General features: G+C 44.7%; 1 protein-coding gene across 4 annotated transcripts in view; it reads left to right on the forward strand.

Annotated features, from left to right (window-relative positions):
* SYN2 (synapsin II) overlaps positions 1 to 14,504 on the forward strand; it is a 180,255-nt gene extending 165,751 nt beyond the window's left edge. For 2 of the 4 annotated variants that reach the window (XM_080674181.1, XM_080674178.1), the window contains exons 11-13: positions 6,115 to 6,175; positions 10,457 to 10,706; positions 13,589 to 14,504. In XM_080674181.1, the coding sequence (XP_080530307.1) occupies positions 6,115 to 6,175; positions 10,457 to 10,706; positions 13,589 to 13,724 (447 nt within the window). In that variant the 3' untranslated portion in view covers positions 13,725 to 14,504. The remainder of the gene's footprint in view (positions 1 to 6,114; positions 6,176 to 10,456; positions 10,707 to 13,588) is intronic. The other 2 variants (XM_080674180.1, XM_080674179.1) reach the window with 2 other exon arrangements.
* The last annotated feature ends 840 nt before the right edge of the window (positions 14,505 to 15,344 follow it).

Raw genomic sequence — 15,344 nt, forward strand, 5'->3', positions numbered from 1 at the left:
CCAGAGGTTGTACAGACCCTGCTTAAATATCTCTAGTCCCAGGAGACTCACTGCTACCCAAGCTAGCCCTTGATCTTGTTCAGAGCTTGTACATTTGACTAACTTAGTCCTCAGTGCTTTCATAGTTATCTCATTTAATCTTTACAACCAGCCCATTTGGGAAACGGAGACTCAGAGATTAAGTAACATCAAATTCACATCAGGAAAGATGTCATTTCCACAATTCTCACCATCCTATCTGCTCCATGTACCCATTTTATTCCACCTGAGTCCCCCTTAAAAGAGATACCCAGAACTGGTTGCAGTGTCTCCTTGTGAAGTTTATCAGCCTAAAGAGCAGTGGACTTGTGATCTCCCCTTTTTGAGACACTGATGAACCACCAGCTGCATCATATTTTTGGAAGCACTATTACAAACTGACACCCTCTGAACTTGTTGTTAGTCTCTAAGCCCAGGGTTATTGGGTTTTTTCTTTATGCTGTTAAAAGGCCATTTATCCCCCCTTCTCTTGTGGGTGCGTCTGGGCACAAGCGTTGGACTTCACATTCTTACCTGTTTAAGTAAACCCAACTTCCTGAGGGAAACTGCAGCTCAGTCTGGCCATGAGTTCCTGCTGTGGGCTGGCTACAGGCCAGACTTTGGCAGTGACGCCAGAGTGGCCAGACTTCTCTGGAATCTGGCATCCCATGAGGCTCTTGGTGACTGGAGACAGATCTCATGGTAGCCAATCCCCACAGGGAATAGGCCCTCAGCTCCAGCAGATGGAAGGCTTGTGCGTGGAGGCAGAGAGTCTCAGCCTGGCATGGGACAGTCCTAGGGGACTCTCCTCCCGCCTCCTATTGCCCCTGGGAAGTCCTCAGTCCATAACCTCGGTGGAGCTGAGGACAGAACTCCCAAGGCGCCAGACAAGGGTGGCCAAGGCACATTCCCAGGCTCCAGCCCAAAAGACTACCTCTGGGAGCTCTTCCCTTTAAGCTTTGGGAATGGAACTTTTGGGTTCAGCGCATCTTTGAGTATCTTATTTGTATACTTCTGTGGCTGAGGAGAGCTGGGGCCAGCCTTCATGGTATGATTACTCCTGTCAGTTCCTTCTGTAAAAGTCTGGAGTTCTCCCATTAGAGTTTTATATATAGGATTTTAAAGGTTCTCCTGGAATCATAGAGTCTCAGGATTGGAAGAAACTGCGGTGTTCATCTAATCTATCTCATAATGAAGGAATATTATCTGCAACATCTTTGTCAGGCAATTCTCTAGCTCCTACCTGAAGATGCCTACTTCCCAAAACAGCCATTTGCACTGTTTTTACTGTAGAAAGTTCTTCCAATAAGTGAAAGTCTGCTCTTCTGGAATTTCTGCCCATTGACCCTGGTTCTGCCCTTGTGCTCTATGTTCCTCCATAGAGGAGAAACGTATGGAGGAGGACATCTTAAAATGTTCTTGTCCAATGTCCACAGTAATTCACTGGCAGTCACAGCAGTGAAGCCTTGGGGGAGGGGCTGGCAAGAGTCAGTCTAGTGGCTCCACAAAGTATATAAATTTTGCTGTTTTTCATCTGAATATCTCTCTCAGGCATCAAGGCCATGACACTGACGGCTTGTCAGGGAGCCTAGGGAAGGATTGTAACATTACAACAGAATAAAGTCTCGGAAGCCCTGGACTGGGAGCACACTGCAGGGGGTATTCCATCATGGGAGTGAGACCTAGGAAACAATGGAACTTCCAAGGAAAAGGCCTCTTAATATTACCATCCCAGCATCTGTTGTATTTTATGTAGCACCTACTGGGGCCAGGTGCTTATCAATATCTAGATAGATAGATAGATAGATAGATAGATAATCAATCTCACTTTATATCACAAAAACCTTTTGAAGAAAGACAGGTGCAGAGGAGCAAAATAACTTGCCCAAGGTCACAAAGTTAGTAAGTGGCAGGTTTAGATTAACCAAAGGCCTTCCTAATCGAAAAGCCCAATTCCTCAGTCACTCTGCTACCCAATTTTAAAGTAGACCTAGATGGCTGTGTGTGTGTGTGTGTGTGTGTGTGTGTGTGTGTGTGTGTGTGTTGCTCAGATGGGTATTAACCCCAGGCCCATCTGAGCATGTCAGGAACGCAAGTTAAAAAGCAACCCTGGTATCTTGTGCTCCCATTTCCAAACATTATATCCTGGCCCCAGACTTCTCATCCAGTTGGCAGCCAGGTTAAGAGAAGTAAAAGATCTTAATAGGAAAGAACTGTTGAGGCTTATGTGTCCTAAACTTGGCTGGTTAAATAGTCTTGATGGAAGCAATTACTGCTGCTTTGAGGCTTGTTTGGACTTTACATTCTGTGCCTGATATATAGGCACGTGTAGCAGGCCTCGAGTTTAATTCCCTAACCAGAGCATTTTCAGAGCTGCTCACCAGAGTTGATACCAAATAAAATATGGCTTAACATCTAGGGTTTACCAACATTTTTCTCTTAAAAGACTTATATTCTGCTTCATTTTGGATTTTCATTGTAGTTGTTGTTGCATGTTCATTTACTTAACAGGGTTTTTACTAAGGACCTCTTATATGCTTGGCCCTGTGCTTAATGATGTTGGTAAAATGACGATAGTCTTGAATATTCAAAAATATTCCCAATTCTATTTTTTAAAATATATTTTTATGGATTTTGGAGAGAGAGGAAGGGAAAGGGAGAGATGGAAACAATTGGTGAGAGAGAAACATCAACATCAATCGGCTGCCTCCTGCATGCCCCCTCCTGGGGATCAAGCCCACAACCCTGGACATGTGTCCTGATCCAGAATCGAACTGGCGATTTCCTGGTACATGGGTCAAAGCTCAATCACTGAGCCACACTGGCCAGGCTCCCAATTCTATTTGAACTTCTAAAAAATGCTCACTTGAGGATATATTTATTGGTTTGAGAGAGAAAGAGGAAGGGAGAGAGTAAGAGAAAGAGAGAGGGACAAACATCAATGTGAGAGAGAAACATCAGTTGGTTGCCTCCTATATGCATCCTGACCGGGGATCAAACCTGCAATCTAGGTATGTGCCCTGACCAGGAATCGAGCCCTCAACCTTTTGGTGTGCAGGATGACATTCCAACCAATTGAGCTATCCGGCCAGGCTTTTTTTTTTTTTTTTAATCCTAACCTGAGGATATTTTATTAGAGAGAGGAAAGGATGGGGAGAGGGAGAAACATCGATTGGTTACCTTCTGAATGTACCCGACCTGGGATTGAACCTGTGAGCTTTCAGTATACAGGGACAGCGTTCCAACCAACTGATCCACACCAGCTAGGGTGCAGCCAGAGCTCTTTTAACTTTTTAATAAAGAACTCCCATATCAGGCCATATATCCCAACTTTTCCTTGCGGGGAGGGCCGGGGGGGAGGACATTGTTAGGAATTAATGAGAAGATGAAGATACATAGTCCTTGCCCTTAAGGATTTGGCAGTTTTCTTAGAAGCATCATCCCAGTCTTCAGGATAACAAGATAGCACTGGAAATGTCCCCTTCAGTAGTATAAGTCTCCTAAATGCTATTATAGGATTTCAGAGAGGAGATGACAGTCAAAAAGAGGCAGTCAGAAGGGGAGATTTCATGGATAGGGTAGAACTTGACTTAGACCTCCATACACTATGGAGTGGCCTAGACTAGAGAATAAACAGTGAGGGCTCAGGCCTGATGGGAGCCGGTGTGTTTAGGACATGAGGGAGAGAGAAGGCTAGCAGGGTCAATTCCAACTATGCTGATGAAAGTTCCTGATGTCAGCCTCAAGAGTGTAGATGTTATTCTGTAAGCAATGAAAAGAAAAGGTGAGCATCAGACTGTCAGGGCTCACAGTCCAGTTGCATTAGCCACCACTGTATGACCCTAGACAAATTACCTGACTTAGATGTGCCTCAGTTTCCTTATCTAAAATTAGGGGTATTGATAATAGCATCCATATTATAGAGCTGTAGTGAAGTTTAAGGTAAATGCTGTATAAAAGTGTCCATGTTACTTAGCATATGTATAGTGTTAATTATAAATTATTTAGAGCATTAGAGTTAGGGAAGGAGTTTAGAAGGATAAGTAGCCATGGAGTAGATAGGTTGGAGAGGGAAGAGATTAAAGAATGAGGAGACTGTTTTGGTAGTCTAAGCAAGACATGATATAGGCCTGATCAGGGTTGGCCAAGAGAAGATGGTGAATTTTGGATGCGATGAGGGAAACATGATGGGTCTTTTTTTTATATATATATATATTTTATTGATTTTTTACAGAGAGGAAGGGAGAGGGATAGAGAGTTAGAAACATCGATGAGAGAGAAACATCGATCGGCTGCCTCCTGCACACCTTCTATTGGGGATGTGCCCGCAACCAAGGTACATGCCCTTGACCAGAATCGAACCTGGGACCTTTCAGTCCGCAGGCCAACACTCTATCCACTGAGCCAAACCGGCTAGGGCACATGATGGGTCTTAATGGCTGACTGGAGGCAGTGGTTCTCTAGCTAGCTTATTGGGTGTGGGTATTTCAGTGCCTGGGCTCAGACCAAGACTTGCTGATCTCATGAGAGTGCTTGGAAGAAAGGGAAAGAAGTGTTGATGTTCTTGCTGTGATCTTTGAGAAACTGGGGATTATAGGTATAAGGCAGTGGTCGGCAAACTGCGGCTCGCAGTTTGTTGACTAATGAGTTTGCCGACCACTGACCTAGACTCTCGATTCCAATAATTACAGGCTGTTGTTGTTCCTTGTGATTAAGCCCCTATCACAGTGGTCGGCAAACTCATTAGTCAACAGAGCGGCAAACCACGGCTCGCGAGCCGCAGTTTGCAGACCACTGGTATAAGGGATGCCCTCTGATGTGTTGGCACTAAGGACATTTCAAAGGCTCCCTACCTCCTTCTATCTGAAATTCTTAGTACAACAGTTTTAGGCATCACTGTTATTAAAAGACCATGATACTAGAAAGGGTAACACTTCTGCTCTCCTGGCAGTAGAGCTGAAAATGGGCTTCAATAGGCAGAAGAGAAGATAGATGGCCAGAATTGGAGCCCCATGGGAAATGGGGAACAGGAGGAGAAACAATTTTAATGTGGGAGTAGGGCTGGGGGGGCATGTCACAAGGGGAGAGGAGCACTAAAAGAGGAAGTGGGAGAGTGCTGAAGACATACTCAGCCCATTTCACAGCCTTGCCTCAGAAGCTCCCTCTCTGACATCACCATCGGCACACTTGGCAGCCCTCCGGCTTTAGAGAGCATTTCCCCTATGCTGAATTCAAGCTCCAAATGCTCACCGCCTTTCATACAAATGTTAGACAAACTGAAGTCACATGCATGTTTAATCCTATTAGGGCATAATCAGAATCACAGCTGGGAGGAGAGGAAGCATGGGAGTGGAGCCATGTTGTTGGGTAAAATGTAATGATGCTGTTTGAAAGGAAAACAGCTTGGCCTTGAGCACTTTTACAAACATGAATATCATACTCCTTCCCTCTGGGTAAGAAAGGTTCTGGAAAGCAAACAACTGTCCCCTCCTTCAAGTCCCTCCCTGTGGGAATTGTAGCCTGCCCAAAGAGTGGCTCTGACCCCCGAGTCCGCTCCAGAGCTGATCCCACCCTGGAGTTAACTCCACGTGAGAAGAGAGCCAAGTGAGGCTGGTCACCTGGTCCAGGGTCCTCCCTGCTCCCGCCCACCCCACCACCACCACCACCACTACATCTTCAGTCCCTGGAATCGCTGAAAGCACAGCCTGCTCTTTGGAGTTTGGTGTTGATCCTTCCCTTTTCTTCAGGAAGCCAGGCCTGTGAGTATGAGCGGAAGCTGGACATCAGGCAGATCACATAGAAGAAACCAAATGCTGATGGAAGACTCAAAGCTTCTTATAAGTCTTAAAAGGGATGAAATGAAAAAGGGGTGGATACACTGTGTATCAGAGTAGTTCTAAGCCCCAGACTGCCTACACCTGTGTGCCAGCAACAGCCTAGATAGACTCTAGAGGCTGAAAATTATTTCTGAAACAGCAGAAGCCTCGGGACCAGATCCCACAGATCCCACTGCAGCCATACTACAAAGCCACAGGGCTTCTCTTTGGAATCTGCTTAGAGTTTTCTTTTTATCTCTTTTACATTTTTGTCTTCCAGAGTGGAACACTTAAGGATCCGGACTCGAGCAAGACCCCACCTCAGCGGCCAGCCCCCCAAGGTTGTTTACAGTATATTCTCGACTGTAATGGCATTGCAGTAGGGCCAAAGCAAGTCCAAGCTTCTTAAAGTGATTGGTAGTTAATTTTTCAAAGCAGAAATTTTAAGCCAAAAAAATAAATAAATAAGGAAAGAAAGGCAAGTGGGGAGGGAAGCAATTCGACCTCCCATTGGTGCCGTTTCTGCGTTCTTTCAATGCTGACTGGACTGTGTTTTTCCTATGCAGTGTCAGCTCCTCTGTCTGGGTGTTTACCTGTTCCTGTTCGTGCTTGTAATGCTCACTTATGTTTCTCTGTATAACTTGTGATTCCAGGGCTGTTTGTCAACAGTGTACAAAAGAATCGTGCCTCTCCCAAGTCCAGTGTGACTCTACCTTCTGGGTGGTTTGATATATTTTTTAAAGTATTACATAATGTGGGGTAAAATAGGACTAGGGGATGGACAGGAGAGAAACAAAGACCACAGAAATAAAACCCAACTCCACTCCTCCTTCTCTCCTCCTATAACCCCTCCTCCTCCCCCCTCCAACCCCCACCCCATCCAGGCTCAGATTAAACCACCCCCACCCCACCCCCTGCTTACCTCCATGAATGTGCTTGGGATCTTCAATGAACTGTGCTTTTTGCTTTCTTTCTGCATGACTAGATAGAAGTTTAAGAGATTTCCAAGGTCTAATTTCCATAGCTTCATCCGTTGAATCTGAAGCCATCACCTTTTTCTCCATTTGCTAAAATTTGGTGCAGTTTGAGTATATGTGAATATGCTGGCTGTGCCTGTAGAATTCTTGTGTTTTCAGTGATGACATGAAACATAAAGAAGAAGCTATTCTAGGAATGTGGTTTGTATTTTACATCCCAGTGTACCCTTTGTTTTTATTATTAAATAATTAACTTTGAGATTAGAAAAAAAAATGGGGCCACCAATGTGCAATATCCAGGTGAACTTGTGAGTATTTTCTGTGTTGATTTCAGTCCTCCCAAGTTGTTTCTTCTTTGCTGCTGTTTCTGAATTGGCCATGTGTGTGCTTTTGTAGAACTGAGGCTGTTTTGTATTCACAAAGCTTGACCTATGTACAGAGATGATTCTTTAGCAATTTTAGACATAGAATGCAGGGAGCTACTAAAAGTCTGGGAAGGATTCGGGCCATTCTGCTCTTGGCCTCTCCTGAGGCATCATAACACGAGACCGAATTTAAAATGTCCCATTTCACTTGAGTCGGTACAATGCCTTCAGAACTCTGAGGTGGACTCCTGCTTTAGTTTTCTGCTGTTATGAGAGCCCTCTGGAGTCTAAAGTATAAAGAGCTTTATCTTTCTTTTTTTAAAATATATTTTATTGATTTTTTACAGAGAGGAAGGGAGAGGGATAGAGAGCTAGAAATATTGATGAGAGAGAAACATTGATCAGCTGCCTCCTGCACAATCCCTACTGGGTATGTGCCCACAACCAAGGTACATGCCCTTGACCGGAATCGAACCTGGGACCCTTGAGTCCACAGGCTGACGCTCTATCCACTGAGCCAAACTGGTTAGGGAAAAGAGCTTTATCTTTCTAGGGAAAAACTGTCTCACTCGATGTTACCTTGTGTGTGTTTGGGGCAAAAGCTGCACAGCTGTGGCTCTTGAAGAACCCTCACCAATTCTCTTTCCTCCAGTACTCAGCTCCTGGGCAGTGATGAGGCAGTTAATTAATGCAGGCCTCGGGTTCAATGCCTCATCTTGCCATCTCCTGGCCAGGCTGGGAATGGGCACCGAGTGGCCTCCTCTAGCATCATGGTTCATGGAAGTTCATGCCAGCAGTTTGCCTTTCAGAAGAAGTGCTTCTGGCTCTACTTTTACATTCCCTTTCACTTCTATACTGATATGTCACTGTTCTGGATTACCAGGTCTGAGGAATAACTAGTGTTGGTAGTATGTAACATGATTTATGTGTCAAGGGGCACTGCTCTGATTTCTCCTTGGGTTGCTGGCAAATTCAGAGGCTACAGGGAAATACACTGAGTGTGAATGTGCTTGTCTCTGATCCCTTCTTTAGATGATGATGGTAATCGATCTGTTGTAAATATATACATATATGCATTTACACTCTTTCAGGTGAGTTGCCTAAGAATCAGGCCCTTCAATACCTCCCAATCTGATCAAATGATAGAAAGGAATAAAGCAACATTTCCCCGAATGGAGGAATTTCTTTCTTTCTTTATTATTTTTGTCCAAGTGGTGAGCTGATAGTGGTGTTGCTTCTCTGCATGTTGTCAGTGTGAACATTCAGGTGCTTTTCATGTGACATTTGTGAACCACAAACACAAAGTTGCTATTTGAATTCAGTCAGGTTCCAGGGTGGTATCAGCCAAGGTCTCTCAGGTGGGAGAGAAAACTGCCAAACACAAGTAGACAGCTTAACCTGACTGTCATGTGACCTCAGGCAGCATGCTAAGGGACAACTCTATGGCCTGGGGGACATACGCATCGCAGTATAGGATTGCCATTCAGGTGTTTTGTACCCATTTCTTTTCTGATGTTTTCCCCTTTTTTTTTGTACTGACCCAGCGTGAGAACCTCAGCTAATGCTGGAAGTGTGATTGAAGTACCTCTCTTTTGTGACTCTCTTGTACAGCTTAATGTGCAATAAAGGAAAAGTTATATCTGTCTTCAGTGTTAAGTTGTAAAGTTTCTGGCTATTCAAGCATCTCTGTACAAGGTGGGAAAGCTTTCAGATTTCTGGTACAAGATGCTGAGCTATCAACGTGAAATATTTTATAAGAAGATGTTAATACAAATAATAACAAACTTTTAAAAGGCAAAAACTGGTTAATATGAAATAATCTGCTAACCTGTCATCTTCGCTTGTTATCTAATTTGAACCTGGGAATTCTTAAACATGAAAATTTCCATTTATTCATTCATTTATATATTTATGTGTAACTAACCCTAGTATTAATTGTTAATTGATGATAAAGTGGATAATTGATAACTGGTGATAAATGGGCCAACAGTCATGGGTGCACAATGGTATAGACATAGAATTTTGCCTCTCCAGAGGGTACAGATGTTCTGGTGTTTCTAGAAAACTAAATTACAACACAACTTTTAGCTGCCATTGAGTTTCTATAAACCATCCCTTCCAGTAGGCCCATGGATTGGACACTGAGATTTCGACTGAGAAATTGGATCTCTAGGCCAATTATGTGTCATTTCTATTAGTCTAAATGTGCTGATGGGAACATGTTTTGACTCCTGACTATAGTAACCATCCTCAGCAAAATCAGAGCCATTGGTACCACACTTACTGTCTATCAATCTCCAGAGGAAGGGTGACTTTTTTCTTTCCAGACCACAGATGGTTTTCTGTCTCATGCTGGGAGAAGGGTATCCTGGTCCTCTTTGAGGGGGTGGAAGTGGGGGAGTCTTCTTTACCAGGTGGTGCCCACAACATCTCCAGGGGAAAATGGGGCTTGGATTTCTGTAGAATTTTACCATACTCACCTGAGAAGGACTGGAGCCCCTGAGGATGGTACTAAAAAGCAAAAGAGTTACTGGAAACAAAAGATTTATCTTAGTCATGGCCATGAGCTAATACTAAAATGAAGCCCTGGCGGGGTGGGGTGTGGGAATCAGACACATGTAGACTCAGAGCAGGACGAAGGCTAGTTCCATAAAACAATGTAAGTCAGTGATTGTCAATGATCGTAAAGCACAGAATACTTTTTGAAGAACTTTCTCATCTATTACCATCTTTGAAACACTACCATCTTAAAATAAAACTACAAGTAGGCCTTATTTTTTAACAGTTTTATGGTTAGAAACACAGAGGCCCAGAAAAGTTTCCTGACTTGCTCAAGGAGTCACTGATAGACTATGTCTTGAGTTTTCTGATTCCCAGACCACAGCTCTTTACACTGCCCTGTACTGTGTCTGCTGTGTGGAACTTGAGACCTCGTAGTAAACCATGAGGAACCTCTGGGGAAGAGAGGTGGGGTCCCTCTGGTCGGCGGGGTCTTCTGTAGAGAGATCACTTTTGATTGAAGCCGCTCATCCCATGGTTTCTTCCCTGTCCCCCCTGACTTCTGCTGTGACTGAGGTGCTGTGTCTTTGAGGAAAAAGCAAGTAGTGGCAATGTATGAGGGTAACCAGGTACTCGCTCTGGAGTCCTTCAGAGCCTCGGGTGGCTTCTTGATATGGAGCTTAACCTTTCAGTAATTAACCACACCCTTTGAGACATAGATTTTAACAAGAAAACCCTTTGGTATGGTTAAATTATGAAGTTTTTCTTGTACTGAACCTAGGGGGCCCTGGGCAACCCCAAGGAATGCAACCCCCAGGCAAGGTGCTGCCTCCACGCCGACTCCCCCGTGGACCATCAGTGCCACCTTCCTCCTCTTCCTCCTCCTCCTCTTCTTCCTCCTTCTCAGCTCCTCAGCTGCCGGGCGGCCCCACCACCCACGGAGATGCACCCTCCAGCAGCAGCTCCCTGGCAGAGGCCCAGCCACCCCCGGCTGCTCCACCACAGAAGCCCCAGCCTCACCCACAGCTCAAGTAAGAGACAACTCAGCAGCTGCTTCCCCTCCCCTCTTCCTGCCCTTCCTCGCAGGCCTTGGGCTCCAGAGGTGCTAGAAAGCACCTTCAGTCAGGCCTCTTCCTCCTCCACAGATATTTTTGTGGGGTTTTTTTGGGGTTTTGGTTTTGGGTTTTATTTTTTGGTTTTTGGTTGTGTGTGGGGGGGTGTTTTTTTTTTTGTTATTGTTGTTGGGGGCCTATTTAGGGTTGATTGGGGAGGATAGGAAAGAGGGAAGTGAAAGTCTAAAGTCTAGCTAGAAGCTCAAACCCTCCCCTTCCTTACTGGGGAGTGACAATAAGGCAGAGATACTACCCCTTCTATTCTTGTACTACCTTAGGGTTTTTTTTTTATTTTTATCCTGTCTCCTATTCTTTTTACCATTTCCTCTCTCTCTCTCTCTCTCTCTCTCTCTCTCTCTCTCTCTCTCTCTCTCTCTCTTTCTCTCTCTCTCTATTTTTAAAAAAATCCTCTTTGCTGCCTCTGACTCACAGTTTACGGTATGTAATCAGCAAGGCTGCCCAGAAGGAAAAGAGAGAAGTAGTTAAATCCATTTCAACTTTTTACTCTCAGAGAGAGGTCAGTTTCTGGTGTGGTCATCTGAGAAGAGCTCAGATAGAGACCCTGAGCAACTGCATCCTCTGGGGTTCTCTCACTCCCAGGAAAAACTCTAGAAGCCCCCATTACACTGCCCTGCTTCAGAGGAAGAACTGAGAACCCCTAGGAAATAGTACAACTGTACTTGAGAAGAACAGCACCTACCTTTTCCACCAGAACCAGAGGTACCTCTCTTCAATTTCCCCAAACAGTACTCTGCATCACTGTCAGCACAGACATCTGCAGCCTTGGGGGATGGTACCCATCTGTGCTTTTCAGAGTAAAATAATGAGAATCTTTAGGGAGGGAGAATAGGGGGCCATAGAATTTTGGAGTTCAAATGAGGCACTTTTAGAGATTGTCTAGCCATCACACAAATGAGAAAACACAGCTCAGAGAGATTAGATTAATTTTCATTTTAAAAGCCACTCTGCTCATTAGTGGCCTAGCCAGGATTAGGACTCAGGGGCTCCAGATGACCACTTTCTCTGGGTTTTCCAATCCTACATGACAGGAGAAGCATCACCCACTCCAGCTCCCCCTGCTCTGGCCAGTGACACATTTCTTATCTCACATGTCCCATAACCTCCCTTCAACCCAGTGTTTTTTTTTCCTGTGTGCTGACTTTTTAATCTCTCCTACCTTCTCAGTAGGCAATTTTGGCCCCAGTTTGAGGGCAGATTTTTGGGTTGTCACTACTTAAGTTGTTGAATAACGCTAGCCTCTGATGTGGAAGGCTTATACCCAGTCCCTCAACCTGTGCATGCAAAGGAGTCCCCCTTCCCAGAGGCCAGCATGTTGTGGCTCATCTCTAGCCTAATGAAAGGCAGGCATCTGTTCACAGTCACTGCAAGAAGCGAGAAACTGCTCATACTTCTGTATAATGAAGTTTCTGGGGCTGCACCCTGAATTTAAGGGAGGGCTGGGAGTTTTAAGGCACCAGGAAAAAAGTTCTGGAGACAGAAACTGGCAGGAAAGGGACATAGTAGAAATCAAAAAAGAGAGAAGATGGGCCACTGGAGACAGTAGACCTGTATCCTCTTCCGAAGTTCTGGGCTTAGCCTTCCCTCGACCTTCTTGAGTTTTCTTTCTCTGAATTGCTAATCTCTCAAGGGATAAATTAGTCCCTAAAATGTGTGTGATTTTTTTTTTCCAGTAGAAAACTGCCTAACAACCTTATATTGGCCTGATGAGTAGAGTGGTCCCTCAGTGTCCATGGGGGATTGGTTCCAGGACCCCCTGCAGATACCAAAATTTGAAGATGCTCAAGTTCTTTTGTAAAATTGTGTAGTATTTGCATATAACCTATATTTGCATATAACTTACAGCCGGGTATGCTTTCACATCTTCATTCACATGGCTTCAGCGTAGTGTTCGGCTTATGGCATATTCAAGTTTGCTTTTAAGAATTATCTGGGATTTATTTTTTCAAATATGTTTGATCCCCAGTTGGTTAAATCTGTGAATGTGGAGGGCTGACTGTGTCTCTTGCCCCTGGACACCCAGAGCCCCACAGACCTTATACTAGGGGTCCTCTGAGGAAGGCTGCAAACAGTGATTACATCCACTTTAATGCTCAAGGTAAATTGAGCACTAGAGTTCGTGCCAAGCCAAAAGGTTCTTTTGGAATAAAAGAAAAAAGCAGAATATAAAAAGCTCTACAAAGGCCTAGAGATTATTTTACCAAACAACTACATACCACAAATAAAAACCAAATACCAGAGAGGCAATGGCTTGCCTAAGGTCAAGAGTAAGTGAGTGGCAGAATCAAGACTGACTCAGTTCTTCTGATGCTGACTCCACACTACTTGACAATTCATGAAAAAGAGAGGGCAAGAGTCCATGGGCCCCTAGTTGTTACATTTCATCAAAGGGGAAGGGAAGGGTGTGAGTCCTAGATTAGTACTTACCAAGTTGAGGCCTTGGTAATTTAGTCTGCTGGCTCTTTAGCATTAAATAAAAGAAACATCTTTTGAGTCACCCCTTCTTCCTCTTTCCCTTCTCTCTCTTTTTTCCCGTCTTCCTTTTTCTCCTTCCTCTCTCCCTCACTGCCCCCATCCTTTCCTGTTTTAGCAGCAGTGAAGGTGAAGTAAATAGCACAGGAGCCTCCCAGGATAGTGGCAGCACAATCCCTACTGGCTTTCTATCACTGTGGTCTCCCTTGGGTGGGAGTGGGGGTTCCAGTTGTGTATCCTCATGTGATCGTCCTTTCCTAACTTGCTGGGAACACCACCCTCTCACATTCTCTCTGGTTTTTATCTTCAAGCAAGTCGCAGTCCCTGACAAATGCCTTCAGCTTCTCTGAGTCCTCCTTCTTCCGGTCTTCAGCCAATGAGGATGAAGCCAAAGCAGAGACCATCAGGAGCTTGAGGAAGTCCTTTGCCAGCCTCTTTTCAGATTAGCTCTTCAGACACGTGGGCACCTGGCCTAACCGGGAAAGGCATCTGAGACATTTGCCAACAACAGTCAGCCACGTTTGGTAGTGATGTCCCATGACCTTGACTTGTGTGGCCCCTTCCTCTGCTCCATTGTGCTAAGTGATGTGCAGCTCAGAAAAGATCATGTGAAGGTCTCAGGGCAGGTGCCTAATCAGCGAGGGGCACCTGACATCAGAGAGAATAGAGCTGCTTTCCTGTAGTTATGAGAGCATTCTCTGAGGTCATCATTTGGTGTGAGTTTAGTGGCCTTATTGTGACAGCGCCATCATGTCTTATTCTTCCTTGTGAAACCAGGACTCCCTTCATTGAGGACTGCTGGTAGCTTAACCTAACTCAGATGCAGAGCTAAGCATGCCCCCTCTCCTTTAGTCAGTGCTGCCTATGTGGGGAGTATATACTTAACCCAAAATATTCTTTGTGTTAGGAACTTACCCACACCTGGATCCCTTGTCAGACACACCTGATTAGCTGTTGAAAACACACCTGCCCAGCACATGAGATTCCTTGACTGCTGTCATAGTGAAGCACCTTTAGTCTACTGATACTGGAGAGAACAAGGATCTGCAGTTTTCCCCTTTCCCTCTCCGGAGTGCAGTTCTTTTGTGTGTGCTGCAGTGATCTTGAGCTCCGAAGCTGCACTGTGGAGAATGCATGACCCTGTAACAGCAGTATATCAAGTTTTGTGTTCATCTCAAAATAAATGTTAAGACATTTGGTGTAATAAAAACAGCAGCATTAACCAGCATTTGATTCAGCCATGAGGTCTCCCCTAAGCTACCCTTTTGACTGAGTGTATGTGAGGCATGTGTGCGTTTTTGGGAGTGCAGGGAAGGAAAAAGTCTAGGAGGGTGAAGCTGTTTGTATTATGTGTGAATGTGTTTCTGTGTGAATGTGATTGTGAGTGTACGACTATTTCCAAGTGAATGAGAGTATGGCTGTCCTTTAGACAACACTTATGCTGGGCTTCCTGACACCTCTCCAGTGATTACATTTCCTCCAGGACATCTGTACTTCCTTCAGTAACTCAGGATTTCTAACAGTTTTACTGAATATCAAGACTTTCTAATAAGCATAGCATCTTTGCCCCCATAGCAGTCAAGTTAAACCTACTTGTTTGGTGTATCAAGCTTCTCAGCTGAAGCCCACATGGTGGTACCAATGAGGCTGGACTGACCTGCCCTGGTGAAAGGGATCCCATAAGCCCCAGGCATCCTGAGGAGGCCTGTGATGGAGGGTGGGCTCTGTGGTTTTCACTCCAGCTTCTTCATGTCTCTGGTACTCAAGAGTATGTTCTCCCAAACCACAAATGCTGTGAGGATAAGTACCACATCTGCACTGATAAAAATAAATCAGTATATTGACATTTTATCAAAATTATTTCCTACACGTGGTACCCATTCTACTAACTCAAAAGAACACTCATCCAAATGCCACTATCTTGCTAACTCTCCTTAGAGTAGATGCTGAGAGGTCAGAGAATGAATTTCTCTGGTGCCAGGGTCTCCTTTCTAACTTAACCATGATTTCAGAGTTCAAGGATCTAGATCTCTACCTTCTTCTTACACTTAAAAAGCAGGAAGTAGA

This window comes from Plecotus auritus, assembly GCF_963455305.1.
Source record: "Plecotus auritus genome assembly, chromosome: 6".
NCBI lineage: Eukaryota > Metazoa > Chordata > Mammalia > Chiroptera > Vespertilionidae > Plecotus > Plecotus auritus.